This window comes from Diadema setosum, chromosome 8, assembly GCF_964275005.1.
Source record: "Diadema setosum chromosome 8, eeDiaSeto1, whole genome shotgun sequence".
Taxonomy (NCBI): domain Eukaryota; kingdom Metazoa; phylum Echinodermata; class Echinoidea; order Diadematoida; family Diadematidae; genus Diadema; species Diadema setosum.
This window is the reverse complement of record NC_092692.1, coordinates 35,710,411-35,733,873: the sequence shown is the minus strand read 5'-3', so window position 1 is coordinate 35,733,873 and position 23,463 is coordinate 35,710,411. Positions and strand designations below refer to the sequence as shown.

The 23,463-nt window shown below is 38.9% G+C and overlaps 1 protein-coding gene across 5 annotated transcripts; it reads left to right on the top strand.

Moving 5' to 3' along the window:
- The first annotated feature begins 332 nt into the window (after positions 1–332).
- LOC140232412 (uncharacterized) lies at positions 333–22,980 on the top strand. 5 transcript variants are annotated; one of them, XM_072312543.1, is made up of 19 exons: positions 333–491; positions 1,301–1,406; positions 3,058–3,215; positions 3,683–3,894; positions 4,390–4,556; positions 6,194–6,316; positions 6,773–6,949; positions 7,776–7,910; positions 8,794–8,901; positions 9,504–9,600; positions 10,164–10,230; positions 10,655–10,738; positions 13,810–13,928; positions 14,682–14,886; positions 15,709–15,784; positions 16,528–16,594; positions 19,272–19,352; positions 20,103–20,182; positions 21,462–22,980. In XM_072312543.1, exons 3-19 carry the CDS (start codon positions 3,098–3,100, stop codon positions 21,577–21,579), a joined length of 2,034 nt encoding a protein of 677 aa, XP_072168644.1. In that variant the 5' UTR covers positions 333–491; positions 1,301–1,406; positions 3,058–3,097; the 3' UTR covers positions 21,580–22,980. The 5 variants fall into 5 exon arrangements, 4 of the variants coding, with proteins under 4 accessions (XP_072168644.1, XP_072168645.1, XP_072168643.1 ...); XM_072312544.1 differs by having other exon boundaries at positions 333–564; XM_072312542.1 differs by lacking the exon at positions 333–491 and adding an exon at positions 1,085–1,154.
- Positions 22,981–23,463: the final 483 nt, after the last annotated feature.

Sequence of the window (23,463 nt, the reverse complement as noted above, 5' to 3'; positions counted from 1 at the left end):
CTTTTCTAAAAATAACTCGAGAGGTACGCTTTCTCAACAGAGCATTCGAACGCTCCCAAACTAGCACAGTACGGTACGGTACGCTTTAGTTCAGTTCGCTTTGGTTCGCTTTAGAGCGTTTTATAAAATGGGTTCAAGAATGTAGCCAATAGGAAGCTCTGAAATGAGACACACCTCCTTCCTTTACTTCAGTACTATTGCACTGCCTGTAATCCTATGGTAGATTGCCGATCGTCTGTGCGCGCGGCGGCTCCTTTGATGAATTGCATGCATACGCGTACGCGCTGTCAATCCTGTAAACAACTTCTAGTTCGGGCTGCCGGCCGGCCGGCCTGTCTTCCCTTGTGCATAACATATGTGGCGTACGTACGTACGTATACTGTACTATACTATACATATACGTACACTTTGTACAGTACAGTAGACCAAGCGCTATGGGACCGGACGCGTACATGGAGTCACTTTGAAGAGCAAATCCAACGATTTAGCAGGTTAATTCTCACGCCGTTTTCAGAGTATGTTGTCTAGTAGGCCTATATGAGGAGTCTATATCAAGTCTTTAAGGTAAAGGGTGCATATTCTATGTAAAATAAGTAAGTTTTCATGCGGGTGTCCGGAAACCCAACCCCCCATTATACTTATACTGTATGTGCGGGACTTCCGCGAGTGCGACGTGCGTAAAAGTTTGGGACGAACATCTTCGGACGTCTTGACCCACAAAGGTACGTGAAAAACGCTGAAAAATGATGTTAGTTTTCGAAGTTTCGACCCATTTTATAAAACAAATGATGCACAGGATTATTTCGTGGCGTTAGTGTAGGCGTAGCTCACTCTCGGGTATTTACAATGTAGTGCAACATGCACTCGGCTTCGCCTCGTGCATGTTTCACAATTGTAAATACCCTCGAGTGCACTACGCCTACACTAATGCACTCTATCCTGTGCATCATTTGTATACGAACGCACCCCATAGACATCTCTCGATCTCCGCAGTCACTGGGGAATAGTTTGATCACAGCGAGCGCGCGGCGCTCTAATTAGCACAGCGCCTCCGCTCCACCAACGCTGATGATTACAATTTTGTATTACAAGATAATTACAAGCTGAAGAGAGCTAGAATAGCCAGCCAGGCCAAGTGACTTTGTTGGTGTACTGTAAGAACATCAATTATTTCAGTCTCTTATCGCGCATCATCATTAATATGTAGGATTTGTTTTCATTCCTTGAAATTTTTAGCTGACTTCTTACTGTTAGAGATTTCCGGTTTGATGAAAAATGGCGCGTTATCACTCGTTATTAGCTGCTGCATCACGTGTGCAACGGATCGTACGCCACCATTCATGTCCCCCGAAGCTCCGGCGTAGATGTCGACCTATCTGTCCCTCCAGAGCAGGGAGAACCTCGTGGTAAGCATCCACTACTACCAGGGCAGGGGCAGGGCAAGAATGGATATATAAATACTAACAGACTAGAGTAATGTTGTCTTGGTCAGATCAAAAACTCGAACGTGGTTAGGCCTAACGTTACAATTTTTGTAAATTCCCGGTAGATCAATGTTTTTAATTAAAAAACATCATTCATCATTGTTCATCAAATAAACCAACAAACCTACCACATTGCCCCCCACCCCCCCCCCAAAAAAAAAAAAAGAAAGAGAAAAAGGATTTAATCTTAGTAAATTAAGTGAATGATTCAAGATTATTCTAATGCAGAGATAGAAATCATATGATGAGTGGCCATTCTTATGGACTTGTGATACCTGTCCATGTCATATCTCCAACCATAGCCCCAGCAAGATAGAATCTAACGGTTAGCTGTTGTATGATAATCTGCGAATCCTGTATTGTGTAGGCTGTGCAGTTTAGATTAAAATAGCATGCAAACTGACAGAAACTGCTGTACATAGGTTCTTCCTGTTCATCATCAAGTAAAACTTCAGTGAAACAACCACAACAATAAGAACACAGAAATATTCAGAAATATGCTGTATAGTATGGCATAATTAGTATTTACAAGGTTGGAAAAAGAAAAAAAAAAACGCTTCTTGCACTCTGGGTTTTGGAATCATCAATTGATAGTCAATCAAATACTGTACCTGTACTAGTATCAAGATTGACCTGTGGATGAAAGCCTCATGCATGGTTATTGATGTGGTTAGTTGGTCGGTAAGTGATTTTGTTTTCCTCCTTTCATTATTTTGCTACAGGAAAACAATCATTCTGCTGTTGAGTATAGTCATACTGGTTTGGTCAGGAATCTCTTTGATGCATTCTCTTTACTGCAAAGGCAGTGGACATTACGTAGAAAGGTACATCGCATACTAAAGTCTACCCAGTAACCATATCTGATATAACATCCTAGATTCTTAATTCTTCTTACTTCTTGACTTGCATACATGTATGCAAGTATCACTGCAGAAAACCAAGCATGAAACAAACCTGTAGCCTGGTGATTTTGTTCCTGTTATTTGAAAAAAGAAGTCTTCCAATTAAAAGGATATTACCAAATTATTGCTTTGATGGCATGAAGTGTGAGGCGTGTGTAGCAAATGGGAGATACATTGTACATGATTCATCCACTGGAACTCCTAAGAGTCCTAAGGCACGAGTTATGAAGACCTACAAGTAATCCCGGATCCAAGTGCAGAGAGGGAAAGAGGTATTAACACAAGCAAAGAAACTTACAAATGAAGTTCTGAGGGAATGACCAAATCATGTGGAGGTGACTGTGCAAGTGATGACAACGCAGGGGTACTGATGGGTCATGACATGAGAACCCACTGTAGAGGGCGCTATGGAGCGATGATGCTTGCGTGTGGCAGGCTCCGTTCCATGCTCCTCTACACCGATACACTGCAAGATGCTGATGCACAATACACCTTCACACCAATATCCTAACGACTCAAGACTATCTAGTACTATAAAACCAGAAATTTTTGTGCAACTGTTTAACAAATCACCCTACATCGATGTAAATAAATTTTAATTTTTTTTTTTTTGAGTGGGTATTATTCATCCGCTGTTAATTCAATGATTTGATTTGCCTGTCATCTGGTAGGTTCTGCAGCAGTGTCCCCGACTCTGAGAACTCCCTGCTTATGCAGGGAGGCCTGCCGAAGTTCCAGTCATTTGATGCCAGCCACGTTGGCCCAGGGATGCGCAAGCTTGTGACAAACTTTGAGAGAGGCTTGGGAGAGATTGAACAGTTGTACAGTGGTAAGCAATATGTACAAATGTATTTGCAGTGTAATTACTTTTTCCCTCACGAAAAAGAAAACGATTATTGGTAGTCTTTGTTAGTAAAATCTCCATGTGATTCTATAAGCTGCTTTGCAAACCCATTATGTATATTTTGCCAATAAAAGCTTTGACTTACCAATTTTTGCCAGTTTGTGTGTTTTCCTTTTCAGCATGTATATTTGTAGCAGTGACAGGCTTTGGAAAAAAAAATCAGTTGAAGCTCCTGTTGTAAATGACAAACCCATGTTTTGCAAAAACATTAAATAAATTAGGTGTGAAGAAAACATGTGATTACTGGACCAGGTGGCTTTGGAAAATGATGGTACGGGTACTCCCACAATTATTTGCAGGCCAGAAAAACATTCCTCTGATCCTTGATGTATCGTGTGGGGAAGGGGAATTAATATTTTATTATGGGTTTCTTCATTTTCTCCCTACCTCAGCTTACAGAGGCAGCGACCTCAGCTGGCCAAAGGTGTCGGACCCCTTGGAGAGACTGGGTGTGCCCCTGGAGTTTGGCTGGGGTATGATCAGCCACCTCAATGGGGTGCGGAACAGCCCCGCCCTGCGTGAAGCCTACCAGGCGGCCCAACCAGCCGTCATCATGGTCAGCAGCAAACTCTCCCAGAGCCTTCCCGTCTACAATGCCATGAAGGTATTAACGTGGTGCTTCTGCATACTGTAGATGTGAACTGTGGTCTGATTTTCTTCACAGTAAGGCAAATGTGAACATGGCCAATGTGAATACACCCAAATGACTATACTCGTGTTATTCTATTCTATTCTATTTGATATGGTTGGTTGCTTTCTACTAGAGCATCTTAGCAAAATTAGTACTTAGTGAAAATATCTGTATGCTTTGAGTATGAGTTACTGAGAATCAAACAATTTTTGCGGCATGAAATTTTCACAAATTGCCACTTGCATTAAATGCATCTAGTGTAGACAAGAACTTTCATGTGCATTTTTCTTTGGCAAATCTTAGATCTTGCCAAATTTGCAAAATTAAAATGCATAAAAAGAGGAGAGAACTAATAGATAGGCTCAATTGAGAGGTAAAAAGAATGCAATTTTAGAATCTTCTGAAGTTTATTTCTTCCAGCAGTAGTAGTACAGTATGACTGTAATCCTTGTGGTTTGAATCTCACAGGGCCTACTCTTGACCGCTAACAATGTGAAACTCGACGGACCCCAGCAGCGGATCCTAGCTTCAGCCGTGCGCCAGGCCAAACACGGAGGGGTGGAGTTAACGGGCAAGGACAAAGATCGCTTCAATGATATTCAGCTGCAGCTGGGAAAACTCGGCAATGACTTCAGGTGCGATTACATGTTTCAAATGTCTGTCCCACCTTAGCCTGTAATCTAGGTGGAGGATGCAGCTATTGTCTTTGCTGTTACGCTAAGCGTCTGATGCAGTGAGACTATTGTCTTTGCTAAGTGATACGTCTGATGTGGCGAGACTACGAACAGTGGAAGCATCCACTGCCTATATCCACTTGTCTTGCTTTAGTCATTGTTTTCCTATTACCAGCTATGAATCGGTGGCAGTTTTCGTATGAAAAACTGCCACAAATTCATAGTTGAAACGTACCGTAGCAATTTTGCAGTCTGGGAAACGGAGCCAAACATTACAAAACTGCATGATCTCTATGAAGCCCATCAGTATTCTGCTCATACGAAATTAGCCCCTAAAGTAACGCATCTGCTTTTTGCATCATTTGAAGATTGAATGAATTGGTTTTTCTCACGCAATATTTGCCATTGAAGCTCCAGCTCCTACTGGAAATAAGAGCTTCCTGGCGAGCATGATGCCATTTGAAAAATGTTGCTCAGGTGAAGAATAAAAAATAAGTACGCTCAAATAAGTTGATGGCTAATTTGCAAACATGTCAAATTGATGGGCTGCCTATATCCACTTGTCTTGCTGTAGTCATTATTTTCCTATTATCAACTATGAATCTGTGGCAGTTTTCGTATGAAAATCTGCCACCAATTCATAGTCAGCATAAAAAACAATGACTAAAGCAAGACGAGTGAACATAGGTGGTGGATACCTCCACTGTTCATAGTCCTGCGGCATAAGACGTTCAGTGATACAGCAAAGACAGTGCCTACATCCTCGGCCTAGATTATCGGCCTTACCTCTGCCTCATGCTGCCCCCTTTTCTTCTTCTCCCCCTTCACCTCTTCCCCTCTCACTCTCCTCCCCCTCCCCTTCTCCTTCAAAGAATTTGTATCGGACAAGAATATTTACTGTGCTGATTCATGCTTCATATCAAGTGCTAATATGGTTATGTGTATAGTTTGCATGTTCTTTTTCAAAAGAAATGAGACAGTGGCTTTAAAATGTATTGCCTACTTCTTTCTTTTTAATTTTGCTTTACTAGTCATGTCTCTCAACATACGTGTAAAACCAGAAATATTTGCAGCATAAAACTTTTACGAATGAGAGTCCATGGCCTCTTTCGCGGCAGGAAACTTTCCCAAATTGCCACTAGCATTTAACGCATTGTGTAAGCGAGCAAAATGTTTCAGGTGTATTTTACTTTCGCATTTTTCGTTCTCGCAAAATTCACAAAAGTATCATGTTCGCAAAAACTTCTGGTTTTACAGTAATTCCACAATACCTCCTCTGGACCAAAGAGTTACACAGGAATGTCATTAGCCAATGTGACCAGTTTGATAGTGCAAAGTCTCAAGTTAACCTGTGCCCCACAATATGTTGAAATCCCCATTTACTTTGTACTCTACAAATCAAGTTCCCATTGGTAGTGGGTTAAGGAAACACAGACAAAAAAACAAAAAAAAAAAGGAATGGCATGTTGTGTTTAATGACCTATGTTACAAAAAAAAGTGATGGTCCTTATTGATACTGATGGACAAACATCAACAACAACAACATCCAACAGCTGTTAATATTTATGAATTCTGGTGTTCTGTTGTGTCCCTTGCAGCAACAATGTCTTGGATTCCACCAAAGCCTTCTCCATGGATCTGAGAAGCAGGGATGATGTTGATGGTCTGCCCGCATCACTCCTCCAGCTAATGGCATCATCCGCATCACCAGAGGCCAAGGAGTAGGTTTGCCTCACTTCCAGGGAAATTACCTGATCCCAGCCCTGCACGAAAAAGCACGCCACACCTCCACAGAAATCAACCTCATGCACCATAAGAACCAACAACCTCATCCCTTACGAACCTGGCTTGCCATTAACTCAGCTAAGATTTCCAACCACCTAGTCTTGGGAACAAACCCTCTTCCTCTGTAGGCATACTGTCTACGCCATATATTTCGTGAGGTTTTTATTTTTGCAAAATTGGCACGTCAGGTGCACTTCAAAAATTTAACTGCACCTGAAAATATCACTTCTGATCTTGACATGAATGTGACGTGCAAGCATACATTTCTCGGTCTATTGTACATGTACTGCATGTTTATTTTGCAGTATTTAGTTTTTCTTTTCATTTCTTTTTTTAGATTTTTTTTTGTTTACCATGTTGCAATAATTGCTTGTTTTGATCCTATTTTCCAGGGTGGATCCAGAAAGGGGACCCTGGAAGGTAACACTGGACTTCCCCTGTTTTGAGCCGTTTATGAAGCACAGTAGACGGCCCGACCTGAGGGAGGTGGTCTACAGGGCTTACGTCACAAGAGCCTCCAGTGGTAACCATGACAACACAGGCATCATTGAAGAGATCCGAACATTGAGGTATGCTGTAACTGGCCTGTCTTCATTGGAACAATGTTTCAAACTTATCAGTTGATTTGTAGTTTGAAAATTAGCCTGATGTCGAAATATTGTGCGTTGAAGGAAATTACCCATCTATTTGACAAGTTCACAAATTAACCACCTAATTATCTTACTTATTTTTCATCTCTCTTCACTAAAGTAAAAGCATGCCCAACAGGAAGCTCTTATTTCAAGTATTAGCTGGAGCTTCAGTGGCAAATATTTCGTGGGAGAACCAATTTACTCAATCTGGAAAGGATGCAAAGTGCAGATGCGTAATCTTGGACTCATCTTTTATGAGCAGAATACTGATGGGCTTATGGAAATCATGCAGTTTTGTAATGTTCGGCTGTGTTTCCCTGACCACAAAATTGCTACCTAATTGAAATGTTGCTCTGGGTAATGATAGGCCTGAGGCTACCAAGACTTGGATCTCAAAAGTTTGATCAATAGATATCATAAATAAACTGTTTAAATAAAAGTATCCTGGAAAATATTCATATCACACATTTTTTCACTGACTGAATCTCGGTGAATTGTAGACCCTTAGGCAGTAGCCTCTAATTGTTTCTCCTTCATTCAAGACTGCAAGAATTTCAGCAAGTGTAAGGTTGGACACTTCGTAATGGGAATGGTTGTATATTAAGTATAAGATATTGTCAGTATTATGGCATTTCTTGTGCAAAATCAAGCCATGTATTTCATTTATATCTGTTGTTTTTTATACAACTGTTTTAGTTTTAGTTGTTTGTGCTTATTTTGTTTTTATTGTTATTTTTTTTCCTATTATTTATTCCACTTTCAGACAGGAGTTATCTGCCTTGCTTGGTTACAAGGATTTCGCTGCCCTGTCCCTGGAATCCAAAATGGCCGGGGAAGCGGGAAACGTGTGGAGACTCGTCCATGATCTACGAGACAAGAGCAAAGAAGCTGCCAGGAGGTTTGTTACGACTCTTTATGCTTGCGTACGTCCTTGGTTCTAGAGTAATAGCATTTTGCTATCTTCATTGAAAAGGCAGCATGCACGAGGGAGCCACATTTATTTTTTGGTGTCCTGGGGAGTACATAGAGGAAGAAAAAAAGTATCCAAACAAATTATAGGAGCCACATTGCTCTCTTCTGTAGAGAGGATACAGTGGGAGCACTGTCAAAGTACTTTTGGCTGGCAATAGCTAGTTAGGTGTTCTCTGAAGATTTTTATGCTGAGAGGCTCTAGCTCAGTAGGTTTGCAATGCACTGTAAAGATTTTTAATAGACGAGTGTGATGCTTAAAAAGGACCCAACCATTCAATGTTTCACCAAAATGTAGTGGACTCCCGTTATAACATAAGTCCTCGGGACCAACAGTTTTCTTTTGTTATATCGACATTTCATTATAACCGAACAAATAAACGATAAAAAATACAGAGCGGATAATGACGTTGCGGACTGAATTTTCTTTTCATTGTAACCGGGATTTAGTTATAATCATGTTCGTTATTATGGGAGTGCACTGTATTAGAGTGTTTGTCCAACTTCAAATGAGTTGGTCCCTTTTGCCACAATATACTGTGAAAGAATCTGCCTGGAGCACTGCAAACTAAATGGAATCAAAAGCCAGTTAGCTCGACTTTCAGAGCATTGACAGCACATAAGTTTTTAGAGCAGAAAATTATTATAACATGTATTGAAAACTGTTGGCACATTCAAGAGAGTATCATATTATACATACAAATTAAAGAAATGTTGTGGGTCCCCATGTGGGTTATGCAGTCATACTCGCTGATAGTCAAGCTTTGGAGATAAAAACTCTGTATAATATTATATTCATTTCTCATCCCCAGAGAACTGGACCAGCTTCAGTCCTATGCTGCCTCCCAGGGATTCTCTGGAGACCTCAGCCTGTGGGACATGTCTTTCTGGTCTGAGCGACAGAGGGAACACCTCTTTAGGTATTTTCTGGGCCTGTTGTCAAGGATTACTGCTTGAATGAGTGTAATTTATGTGTCCCTTCCCCACAAAAGCCTGCATAATAGAGTTGCCAACAATAATTTTTCGATTTGAGTGGTACTTTCTCCAGACCGTGTTCACTGATGTGGAATTTGTCCCATTTTATTTTTTTATCTTTTAAGCTACCAAAGAAAAGAGGCAAAAAAGATGGTCACCAGATACACACAGCTTTGAAATTAAATGCATATAAGTATGCAAAAGATTAGTCAATGAAAAGCAATGGCTAAAACACCATCATCATGCTACCGGAACTACAAAAACTTGCTAATTTTAAAGTATTCGTAGATTCTGACATTTGAGCAAGTAGTAGATTACATACCAAATTTATGATTTTGGCAAATTATAACCTTTTTTCATCATTTTCAGTGACTGTACATAACCTACATGTATTTTCTAGATATTTCTTATGACTCACAGTATGCTGAGCAGATATTAGAAATATTTGTTTTGTGTTATTGATATATCTTTGTTTGAACAGAGAAGTGTGTACCTGGTATTTTTGGAAATATTGGTTTGTCATAATCATTTATTTTCTTGCCGCCAGCTTCAATGATGAAGATCTGCGACCATACTTCCCCCTTCCCAAGGTCATGGAGGGACTCTTCAACCTGACGTCATTCCTCTTCTCTGTCAAGATAAAGGTGAGTCAGAGGCGTTTCAGGCTTACAAATACTGTATTCGTCATATATTCAGCAACTTCAATTTTTCATGAATTAGGACTTACCAACAATTTCATGAGTGATTAAATTCGCGATTGTGGAGTACAGGACTAAATGGAGAATGAATGTATGCACGTTACATTCATGTCAGGATCAGTGTTAATATTTTCAGGTGTTTTTTAGATTTGCAAAGAGCACCCAAACCTTATGAAATATTCAGTGTATACAGTAGCTAGTTTGTCATGGTTTTAAAATGCATTTCTGAACACATTTTAGTCACTGATGTGCAGACATCAAAATGAGTCGTGCAACTGGGCACATACAGTAGTTGCCAAAAGCATTCTGCACAACTTGCGTATAAGAGCAGTGTCTCTAACTTCATGGCTTGTCAGTGAAACACGCAACTTTCAATGCAGACACATGCAAGAGTACATTGTATGTACAGGTATATGTCTGACTGCTGTGAGAAAGGCAGTTTGCACATACATAGTACAGAGTAGTGTTCACACTTGAAATGAATTCGCCAGTACCTTCTTCCTCTGCAGGCAGCTGATGGTGAAGCTGAAACATGGCATGAGGATGTGAGATTCTACAAGATTTTCAACAAAGAAGGTAGAAGGCATCACACGTACATTAAGTTACTCTGTTTTGTTCACTATGCCATTGCCTAATAAAGAAATTCTTTGATTTCTATAGACTTTGAACATAACCCAATATTTTTCCATAGACAGTAGGTTAACTCAGTTAATTGTGTCAGAAACAAAAGCGCATTGCAGCACCATTCTACTTTACTGGGAGGATAAATTGAAAAATTGAGGGCTGAGCATAGTATGTCAATGCTGAATGATGTTCAATATAATTTTACGATATTTATGATTATAATAATAGCACTACTACTACTACTAGGAATAATAACAACAACAATAACAGGTGAAAGTGTCCTTTCTTTACAGCTGATAGTGCCATGAAGTTTCCATTGTCTCATCTTATGAAAGAAATATCAATGTGCATAAAACTTCTCAAACTTTTCCTACAGGAGAGCATATGGCCTCCTTCTACTTGGACCCGTACTCCAGACCAGCCGAGAAGAGGGGCGGGGCATGGATGGGGCAGTGCCAAGGTAGGTGTCGCCCATTGCCTCACGTATGCTGAGAGCATACCACGATAGAGAACCCCCAGTTTGCCCCTCAAATCTGATAACACAGGGTGGAGATGGTGAATATAATGGTGAATTGCTCGGTCAGTTTGCCAAGTACCACTAACTCCAGAAGTATATATCGTTGCTTGGATGACAATACCTTGTATCTCAAAAAATAACCTTTTTTATTAATGGTCAGATAATCAGTTATATGTCCTATCCAAATCCTAGCTGTCTTACCCCAAAAATGAAGCCACCATGGCATATCAAAGGAAAGGGAATCCCATTTGATATAGCGCTTTGGCGGCTATGTTTTGTTTGTTTGTTTGTTTTTTGCTCTCTTGCACATTTAACATTTTGTAAATACAAGGTCTTTTCACCTAAGCGACGATATGTGCTATCATGGGTGAAGAAAAGTATAACATATGAGGCATGGTCCTGGAACTTAACATGTCCTTAATTCCCTTATGTCTGTCTTATGATTACATGTCTATCTTTCTCTTGGTGCCGAATCTAGAGGCGTAGGTAATCATGGTATGCTACAAATCTCATTTCTAGTCTTCTCAATCAGCTCCACTTCTTAGATGTCTTATACCTCTCTCTCTGTTATCCATTCATTTAGATTGGTCATCCAAAACATCCATTTTCTTTCCCTGCCCCTCTTTCCATCTGTCTTTCCTGTTTTTTTTTTTCCTTGTCACATCATGGATGATAGATTTTTACATGTAGATAGAATTTAAAAAAAAAAATGATAATGAATGTTATCAGCTTAGAATTAGAAGGGCTTTATTGCAATTTTTGGGGAATTGAGTTATTGGTATCATGTTGTAGAGCTCGGATCACCTCAACATTATGATGTCAATATGAAATTATTGTCATTTTCAGTAAAATAATAAAAAATCAAAACCACAAGCGTGCTATTTTATCCTGTATTTGGAACAACGCTTATTAATCTACTCCCACTTTTGATTAAATAACCTTTTTCTTTCATGAAAATTGATCCTTTCATTTAGTGCCCTTCTGGTTCTCAGCTGACGATGTGAAAAAGATAAAATTTAATTCCTCTCATGCTCCATTTTATATATATATGTATATATATATATATATATACATATATATATATATATATATATATATCTATATATATATATATATATATATCTATATATATATATATATATATATATAGAGAGAGAGAGAGAGAGAGAGAGAGAGAGAGAGAGAGAGAGTGTGAGAAGGGGTCTCGACCATTTACAGTACCAGTGTGTGGCCTTCATTATTTGCATTCAGTGTGAAAAGAAGAGCCAGGTGGACGTAGCTAGGTCAACGTGTCTGTTTATTGCTGCCGAGCTTTCGGTCCCAAACGGACCTTCATCAGGGCTGTAACGATACAAAAATGACTCACTCGTATGGCTACACTAAATAAATATATATTCATATATGTGTACTAATATAAATCTAACTGGCGTGAGTCTATAATGACTGTGTAATCAATCAATCCGTAATTACAGCTGTATGTAACATATTCCAATAATCATATACATAATCAATTGCATATTATTGAATACATTTCATATCACACTCGTGTTATTCATTGAGGTGAAGGTATATAACAAAGACACCAATTCAGTATCCTCATCTTATGTGTTGTGTGACAGACGACTGTAATAATATCAAACTAGACATTTTTATGTTGTCGACGATAATACAGCATGTGGCAGCATTGCAAGACGTAAGTGGCTATATAATACAGTACAACAGTCACGCGTCATCTTCTGGCTATCGTATAATGAGGTAAATAATGCTAATATTACACAGTCTATGATTACATGATTACTATGCTATGATTACACAGTCATTATAGACTCACGCCAGTTAGATTTATATTAGTACACATATATGAATATATATTTATTAGTGTAGCCATACGAGTGAGTCATTTTTGTATCGTTACAGCCCTGATGAAGGTCCGTTTGGGGCCGAAAGCTCGGCGGCAATAAACAGACACGTTGACCTAGCTACGTCCACCTGGCTCTTCTTTTCACACTGTATATATATATATATATATATATATATATATATATATATATATATATATATATATATATATATATATATATATATATATATATATATATATATATATATATATATATGTATATATATGTATATATATATATATATATGTATATATATATATATATATATATATATATATATATATATATATATATATGTATATATATATATATATATATATATATATATATATATATATCCCTAGTTGGCACCTTAGGGAGACATATTGGGGGGAAGTGTCTTCATTAGGGAGACAACTGGTCATTAAGGAGACAATTTTCGTGTCTCCATTGCGTAAATTGCCATTGAACATGTATTTTAAAATTTGCATATAAAACAAATGGAAATGTCTTCCAAATGACCCATCTAGGAGTATATATATATATATATATATATATATATATACACGCACGCACACACACACACACACACACACACACACAGTTGAACCTCTCATATCCGGACAAGTCGGGACCGGGGCTCATCCGGATAAGGGATTTGGCCAGATACGGGGACTCAATGCTTTATGCATGTACATATACATACACATGTACTGATGAAGCCCATTGTAGTACCACATGTAGTAATGTGTATACTGCAACCTTTTCATTGTTACACTCAGTAACAGACCCCAAAATAGAGGTGTATGTTAATGTTGGAATTAATATGTAATTCATGTGTGTTTGTGTAGGAGTTCTCAAGGAGTTGGGAATCCCCCTTTCCTCCCGTAATTATTACAACAACAAAAAATCACGGCGAGATTGCGTCCGTATAATAGAGAGATCCGGATAAAGGGAGGCCGGATAAGAGAGGTTCAACTGTATATATATATATATAGATATATATAGATATATAGATATATATATATATATATATGCAGATATTAAGGTATTAAAAAAAAATAATAATTGTAAATAGGAAAACTGATGTTGAAGTATTACATCCCCTCCCCCGCTTTAAACTCTCCATGATAGGAAGGAGTGAACTGCTGGGAACCAAGCCAGTGGCATACCTCATTTGCAACCAGACCCCGCCCCAGAAGGACCGACCCTCCCTCATGACATTCAGGGAGGTGGAGACCTTGTTCCATGAGGTGAGTGAAGGGAGTGACATCACAGCTAAAGCACTGATCATTGAATCATGCCCCCAAACCAACATTCCATGCGAATTGATTTTGTTGATGGGATTACAATCAAACAAATGAGGCAGTAGCAGTTTCATGAGAATCCAACATAAATTTGACAAAAAAAAAAAGAAAAAATTGAAACTTTTGAGATTTGCATGCCCTTAATTATCTGCACTAATTTTCTTCATTGATGAATGATTTAAAACAAAATAACAAATTTTTATCGTTTGCATGAGATTATTGCAAGACTGTTTAAAGTGCCTCGTGGTTATGAAGGGAAAACATATCTAGAAATGTGATAATATTTTTTTTTAATCAACACATTGGAGATTTTTAGACTTGTTATTCAATGACATCATCACTTCATCTAAATTGCTTAATCTTATACAGTATTCATCATGACATGAAAGGAGCAAAGCCGCTGAATTGACTAAATGACATGTTAAACTCAAAATCACTGTTACTATTTTAGGAAATCTCCATTTGAATTGTCATAAATTTGATCTAGATCTGCTCTTCTCAACCTTTTCTAACTGGAGGCCCAGTTTGTCTTCTACAAATATGGTTGAGGCCCAGTAAGATCAAATATGAATCTTTTTTTATTTTCTTTTTAGCCAACATCATAGCCCACTGGTTGAGAAGCAGAGATTTCAATGATGTCTTCATGTTGGAAAATTATATCGCATGGATCAGGATTTCTTTTTCTCTCTCACTTCACAGTTTGGTCACGGCCTTCAGCACATGCTGACCCGCGTTCCCTACGCATCTGCTGCAGGCATCAACAATGTGGAGTGGGATGCTGTGGAGCTGCCGTCCCAGTTCATGGAGAACTGGCTGTATGACCCCCAGACCATTGGGGTGGTCAGTGGTCACTATCAGACTGGGGAGAGACTCCCAGAGAACTTGTTCCAGCAGGTCCTGAAAGGTATTAGCTTTTAGTGGACAGTGTTGATGTCCATTGATAGCAATTGGAACAGTAACGATGCGCTAATAATGCATTGATCATTCAAACCGCTGACCATTGAGGTGATCAGTGGTCATATTCTTACCAGTTACAATTTCCTATAGAACCTGGTGGTCCAGCTGTTGAAAGGATTTGGCTCTCATTGTGTTAGTTTGAGCCGTAGTAGAACTCACCACTTGCCCTTTGTCACTTCAGAAGCAAAGGATAGTTAATTGCAGAGAAGACATTGTTAACCCACTGGAGACTTGTCCCAAGTATATTTGGGCAGGTGTCTGTGGAAAATGTGTTAGAGCAAAATAAGCTGGTACATAGTGATTCAATGCCCTTCTCGGCAAGTGTCAGGTGTACTCTATTGGTCATAACTGGAAGAAATTGTAGCTTACTTGACAGACTCTAACTCAGAAGCAGTTTAGAAGCATGAAGTAAACTTACACAGTAGGCTTCATAATAGATATTGAGAGCTATTTCTCATCTCACCTACCGCTTACTGTATTAGAATGAAAATGTAGAAGATCATTTTGCGAAGTGAAGTACAATATGTAGATTTAGACTTATTACCATAATTTGTTTAAATAATAGGAATTGATACTTCATCCTGATACCCATAGGAATATTATGATTATTTTAAATTGTGGCATCATACCATCAGATGATTTCTGTTAATGAATTGATCATCACGTAGAGACTGTGGTCATATTTGAGTTAAAGTAAGTGACGTTGAGAGGGAAGTTTAGAGAGAACTTGTGCTTTAAATTCTACTGCTATTCTTTCCACTCTATGCAGCTCGCAAGTACATGGCAGGATCCCACATGCTGAGGCAGCTTTATTTCTCCGCCCTTGACCTTGAGCTCCACACAAGGTAAGCATCCCTTTTGGCACCTTTGTCAGATCCAGTCCAAACAATGCATATTATGACATGAAGGCATTCTTTGCTATGATGAGGCATGTAGGCCCATATGTCAGTCGGTTATTTCAGATTATGTAAATTATATGATATGAAAGGTTGGCTGTATTACAGGACACTGAAATATGTGAGATGAAAGTGCTTATGCTCACATAAAGGAGCACAAACAGGAGAAGCGGATGTTGTCGTTTTGCTTCCCCCAAACACAAAAAGACACACATTTCTAAAGTGTGAGTAAAAAACATGTTTTGTGGTTTGAAATTAGTAGATTGATAATTACAAGCGAGGCATCTTTTGGAAGTTAAAAACAAATGGGACTTGTTACAAGAATTTCAAAGACTGAGAAGGAGACACGAAAGAAAAAATGACTGATTCCTTGTTCAAGACCATGTATGGTGGGTTCACCTGGACTCAGTTTTATGAAGAGATATAATTGATTATATGCCGATAGTTGATTTCTATCATAAGTTTAGGGGCCCAGTTATACAGCCCTTTGTTCAAAAGTTTGTACAATTTTCATTTTATGACGGCTGTGTGAATGTGAGAAGCCACCAGCGCCAAGGGACACTAAGCCCGGACGAAAACCCCTTTCAAGCATAGGGATAGACAAAACTACTGGTGAGTGTGGCCTGTATGTACGTAATTGTTGCGCTGTCAGCAGCTGTGATGTTCGTTGTCACATTGTGTTTATTTGGCAGCTCAGAGCCATGGCTGGATGTGATGTCGAGAATAGCAGATGAATACACAATCCTGAAACCACTTCCGGTACGTAAGCTCGCATAAAAACCAGCTGGTAGTTGCAATGAGCTGGTGGAACACACTCAGCTTCTGCATTTCATAACTCTTTCATAACTTTGCTTTCTCAAACGGCACTCTTTTGACGCAAGTGCATATGTGTACAAAACTTTATGCAAAACCATTCATTTTAGTGCTTCACGTCAAAACACAAAATTTGCAATGCGGGAATGCCTACACATTCTGTCTGTTGAGATGATTTCTTCACACAATGTCATTATAGCAACCACTTCCATGCCGGCAAGCGTTTATGCCCAGCTAGTCACTGTAGAAATGAAGGATACCAGTTTGTGTCAAGGTACAATATTGGATGGGTCACTTGTAATGTCAATCATAGATATTCTCAAGGGTCAATTTTCTGAAGTATATTAGATATATTTTTCTCTCAAATGAGAGTGGAAGTTAAAGTTCCACATAATATCCCACTGCCCATCAAATGTACATTTAACAAGAGTATCTGCCTATTCATGTACATTGTAATGGATATAAGCCTTTTCGCAGTCTCGACTGCGCATGCGCGACATTTTCTTGTCTCCCAATTTTTTGGAGATAAACAAGCCTGAGCGAGGCGACCTGACCGTGCGGATTGTGCATCTTCACTCGTACTCGTACTCCGTACTACTAGAATCGCTGGATTTCCTTCATTTCTATCGCTATTTCGTTACTAACGAATGTCAGTAGTTTCATTGGCAAATATCTAAGCCCTAATATGTATTGTTAGTCTCGTTTAAAATGTATTTTTCCTACGTTGCTTTCAACGAAATTCCACCAGTTAGTTAAAACATAACACATTTTATCACAAGTGGGACTGTGATATAACTACGATTAGAATATTTCCGAGCCGTGCCGTGTGACAAAACACAACTGAAATCGTGATTGAAATACCGAAATCTTATTCCATATTTACCATCCGAGCTAAGTAGGTAGTGCAGACAAATTTTTAACGGGAAAATGTCATTCAATTTTAATGAAAAATTGTTCAAAATGAAAAAAACACAAATCTTGTAATTTTGCTCTCTGCTCGTAATCCTGTCTTGAGCTTGGTACGCTGGTACATGGAGCATCGTTCAGTATAGCCATTCAACAATCTCAAAATAGCTCACTGGCAGCCAAAATCGTACACCTTCTTTTTCTGAAATCCAGTTATCAATCTCAACAAGGGGATCTGGATTTTTTCCCCTCCAATGTTCAAAAGTTCTGCGTACTGCTCCGATCTCAATCTGTCTTCTTCCACTTCTGTCTGTTTCACTTTGAATCCAAGTTATATGGTAAGGGTACCACCTATCGGCAGGGTACCTTGGCATCGGCACCCCCTGCGTATCATGGCTGTTTGCGTATAGTAGTAGCTATGAAAACAATAAAAACGAAGAAACGAAAATCAAACTCATAAACAACTAAAAAACCAAACTAAACAGTTTCAATTACACATCCGCTCAGTAACGACGGCTCTGAAATGCACGTGTATTATACCTATGGAGGGAGAGGGTGCCGATCGCTAGGTACCCTTTTAAGCTGCGCGAAGAAAGCGGACAGCATGCACTAAAATTGCGCTATTTTATAACGGAGATTCATAATCAACGAGACGGTCACGACATTCAAAACTGCAGTATTTATGGCATATTTGAGGTAAGAATTAGGCAAATTTGTTTTATATTTTTGGAATAAACAAGCTACAACTTAGTCCTTAGGGTGACGATAGGTGGTACCCTCAATCATACAGCACTGAATACGAGAGCCTGTAGTTCGGCTTTTCTACCCACGGTTTTCAGTCCTCTTTCGCGAAGAAATATCTGTAATTCCTTCACAGTGAACTGTTGAATTTGTTCAAGACTAAACTGAACATCGTCTCCAGCCATTTTGAGTCATATAAAGGGGTCTAATATCCAATATTTTGTGAGTTTAATGAGCAAAACAATCAGGGCAGCGTGACTCGGTACACTCGGTCAGTGTGTATTGCACTCCGTTACGCATGGCAACGCTCTTTATTTATCTCCAGCGATCCGCGAGTCTATCCCACAATGCACCACGGCGCTGAGATAGCGAAATGGCTTATTAGTCCTAAAATGTTTGTTGTTGTTGTTGTTTTTGTCATCATAAATAGAATAGCAGGCCAATACACAGTGTCATGTAAGCAGTGTTGATGACATTTTCCTTCTCTTCCCCGCTTTCTTTTTCTCATTTTTGATCTCAATCTGACACTCTCTGTCTATCTCTCACACTCTCTGTCTATCTGTCACACTCATCTCTCTATCTCTCACACTCATCACTCTCTGTCTTGATCTCTCACACTCATCTCTCTCTCTCATACTCTCTATCTTGATCTCTCACACTCATCTCTCTCTCTCTCATACTCTCTATCTTGATCTCTCGCACTCATCTCTATCTCTCATACTCTCAAACTTGATCTCTCACACTCATCTCTATCTCTCATACTCTCTATCTTGATCTCTCACACTCATCTCTATCTTGATCTCTCACACTCCTCTCTCCCTCTCATACTCTCTATCTTGATCTCTCACACTCATCTCTATCTCTCATACTCCCTATCTTGATCTCTCACACTCATCTCTATCTCTCATACTCTCTAACTTGATCTCTCACACTCATCTCTATCTCTCATATCTCTATGTGTTTCTGTGTTGTGTAGGAGGATAGATTCCCATGTTCCTTCCTGCACATCTTCTCCTCAGCATATGCTGCTGGTTACTACTCCTACAAGTGGGCAGAGGTGAGAAAAAAAAATCAAGACTCTTGTTTTCAATTTTCTGCCATGTGATGGCGGCATTACATTTCTGATGTTTGTTTGTTATTTTGTTTTCTTCTTTTTCTTTTTCTTTTTCTTTTTCTTTTTCTTTTTCTTTTTCTTTTAGTCCAAAAATGAATGCTGTTAATAGCATCTGCAAGTGAATATTGATTTAATTTTTGTTTTTATGTAATATGCTTTTATTTCATCATCAGACCACTTTAAAAGTGGTGCATTTAACTCAAGTGGTCATTGGAATACCAATACCTTTTGTTCTTTCTTTCTTAAATGCTACATTGCAGTGTTTTGTAATGACAATACCAAGATATTTTGATTTGCGGTGCAACAACAAAAACTAAACCAAAGCAAAATTGTATTTATTAGAATAATATTTTTTTCTTGAGTAATTACAGTGACTGCCCACTATGTAGCCAAGAAAAAAAAAATATCAGTTTACTCTTGCTATGAATCATGTTTTGGCTGTTGATTTTGTTAGATAGTGCATAAAGATTTTTTTTTTTTTTTTAGATAGTCGACCATGATGTTATCAGATAATTCTTGCAGTCATGTGTTTCAAATAGGAAAGGTGTACTACTCACATACAAGTTCAACATGAAAGCTCCATGGGCGATTATATGTTGTACATGTATGTTGTCAGGTAGTATTACAATTTAGTTCTACTGTAATTACTTTTGCCTTTGTCATCTCTTCTTTGATTCATCTCCTACCTACCAGGTGATGGCTGCTGATGCCTTCAGTGCCTTTGAGGATGTTGGTCTTAGCAACAGGAAGGAGGTGGCTAACGTTGGGTTAAGGTGGGTGTGTGTTTTCCAATCTTTGATGACAAATTTATCTGTATTACAAGTTATTCTAAAGAGTGCTCCATTTAAGGCAATTGAATATATCGTCGGCCTTATGCCAAAAGGGCCTTAAAGAACTTCCCCTGTTATGCCAAAAGGGCACTAATCATGTATAAAGTCTATAGCAAGAAGGGCCTTTTGGCAGAACAGTGGAAGTGGTTTAAGGCCCTTGTGGCATAAGACCGACGATATATTAAGAGTTATTGTCATGAGAAATGTCCGTTCAGAATGTATCTAAGGTGTGTTCTTCAGCTCCAAGTCAGTCATTTGTGTCAGAACATTGTGTAGATCTATAAAGTATTTGGCATTACACACTCGAGCAAGAGATGCCAGTATGAAATGCAATTTAGTCAAGTTACATGTCATATTGGACTGACAGAATATAAAAAATTTTATGCAATAAGTTAAAATAACAAAGCTAAAACACCAATTGTTTCCTACATACCCATTTCTTCATTTTATCATATGTGACCCGCTACAACAAAAGGATCCAAAAGTCGGGGAGGACAATTTTCGGAAAATGGCATGACATTATTCCCTTACTCTTCTACTTTCATTTCATATATAGCACAACTCACAAAAGTACTCGGTTGCGGAGATATCAGTGATTTTACTAACGCATGTCAAGTGGTTGAGGAAATCAGAGTTTCGTGGAAAGCGCCTTCAAAGTTTTCCTTCCGACAAGGGGAGGCGAGACAGTTTTCACCACTTGACAATAGAAGGCACGCTCCTAGCGATGTTCATTCAAGCTTAGCGCCAGCGGTCTACGCACGACCAATCAGTAATCAGGATGCCACGCACTGACCAATAAGATCACTCCCTCGTTGCTAGGGGCGGAGTCTAGCTGCGGCGCTAAATCCAAATCTTCGGGCACATTTCTGTTACTTTGAAAGTCGGAAAATCATGGCCCAGAAAAACGCTGATTTCTTGCCTTTCCTTTGATAATTTAGCTTCGAAATTTCGGCAGATGATAAACAAAACATTAGGCTACAAAATTATGCCAAAAACAGAAATCAGATTGTTTTGACCAATTTTGATGATGCGACTTCAAACTCAATTTTCTTGGCTCAGCCGTCAGCGACTTTAGGATCCTTTTGTTGGAGCAGGTCACATATATTCTTTCCTCTCTTCTTTCCATTAAAATAAAAATAAAAAATCATTATGTCCCTACTTTTAGATGTCTTGTAGTGATTGTACTTATTTATACTTTGTTTATGATGTATTTTGTCATCAGATTCAGAGACACAGTACTTGGCATGGGAGGTGGAACTCACCCCTCAGATGTCTTTAGGGAGTTCAGAGGTCGCGACCCGGAAGTGGAGCCTCTGTTGAGAACCTACGGCTTATCTTGATGCAGCTGAGCCTAGATAGATACTTTGCAATGTGTGTATCTATCATGCCTTCGGTCACCAGGTCTGAGTTCTGCTGGCAGAACGAAACTTGATCAAATGGACTCTCAGCTCGTATGAATTCCCTGAGGAGCTGTTGTGGCTGGAGTGCTGTGGAAGCAGCAGTTTTTCCCTTGGGGGAAAGGAACTTTATCATCATTGTCTAATCCTTCAGATGGGACTCAAAGCTGCCGGTCCTGTGGTTGCTTGCCTACAAGCATTCACTGCTTTTTTAACCCCTTTCTTAAACCTAAAATGGTCGGGGGCGGGGATGTTGAATCGACCCCCCTTGACATTTTCCACGATTCCACCGTGCAAATTTTTTTTTACTGCACAGCTGGCTGACTTTTTACTTTCAAGTCTCACACATCTTTTTGTCATGATGATCCAGCTGATAAAGCTAACTCTTGATGTATGACAACAACAGCATCAGTTTTTTTCTGTGGTCATCCCAAGTATCTTTCATTAATGAGCAAATTAGGTGAATGTCAGACAATCATGATTAAGTTTTGCATCAGTTAATTTTGCTATATGACTGTGTTAAGGACATATTGTGTGCAGATAAGTAATACTTGATACGCTGTACATGATGTCATATGAAATCAGCATATTTTGTTGGCAATTTGTCAACCCTTTCTTCCTAGAAAAAAATAAAAGGTAAGATTTAACAATTATCATGTCAAATGTCTTGGGATGGTGATAAAACATGATTTAGTAATGCAGAATTAAATGCATTGCCAATAAACTGTGGAACTTTTCTTTCTTTATCTTGTGGCCAAGCGGAAGATTTCCATGTGGAAAGCATGTGAAATTAAACTTTTCCTGGTGCTTGCAACTGCATTTGGGCTTTACAGGGTCTTGTATATTTCTTCTTCTACCTTATGAAGGATAACTGTTGATCTTTAAACAGGCAAACCCTTCTAAAACAACATATTACAGCTTTCTCCCTGTAAGCAAGGTATATTGCATGTGACATGACACAACATTGGCGTGAACGCATGTGACAGTGTAACAGATTTGCATGAAACGGAGGTTGTGCAGCTATTTTGAAGCGATGCAATAATTTTTGTGAAAGTTCCATGCTGGAGAGTTAATGAATCCAGATCTTGGGACACTTGTATTTGATTTCCTTGGTGCTACTCTCTGATGCACAATGCTGTGGTGTATAGCAGTGTTTAAATATACAGGGTGTATGTTTAAAATCATCTTGCTTTATCATACGTGTATCTAGTGTTCCTTATCATGATAAAGAATCAAGTGGATATATAAGTATGATTTCTTCATAAATGTCATAATTGTTATACCACGTTCTATTGTATTGTGACTGATACATCATATTAAATTGACAAATACAATGTATGTGGTGAATTTGGGTAATGGCATACTTCGTACTTGGTTGTGAGCTTTTATTCATTATGTAGATTTTTGTTTGTTTGGGTTTTTTGTGTTTTTCTTTTCTTGTATAAACTTCACAACAGACTACCCACTTGAATAGAGGTTGGACCGTACCATAGACTGATCACATATACAGTCTAATTATGTAACTTCTATTCAGCTACAACACCTGCACAAAATCAAGAACCTTTCTTTGTTGTTCCATAGGACAAAGTAATCAGCAAGGGAGTATGACTAGATTAGTGTGTGTGTGTGTGTGTGTGTGTGTGTGTGTGTGTGTGTGTGTTGTGTGTGTGTGTGTGTGTGTGTGTGTGCATGCGCACGCGCATGTTGTGTTTGTACCAGTGTGTTTTCATGTAAGGAATAGCCGGCAGGGGACCACTGACTGCTACTCTAAGCATGAAATATCTTGAGGTTTGAACATTTTGCACACAGTTCTTGTGATGTATGTCA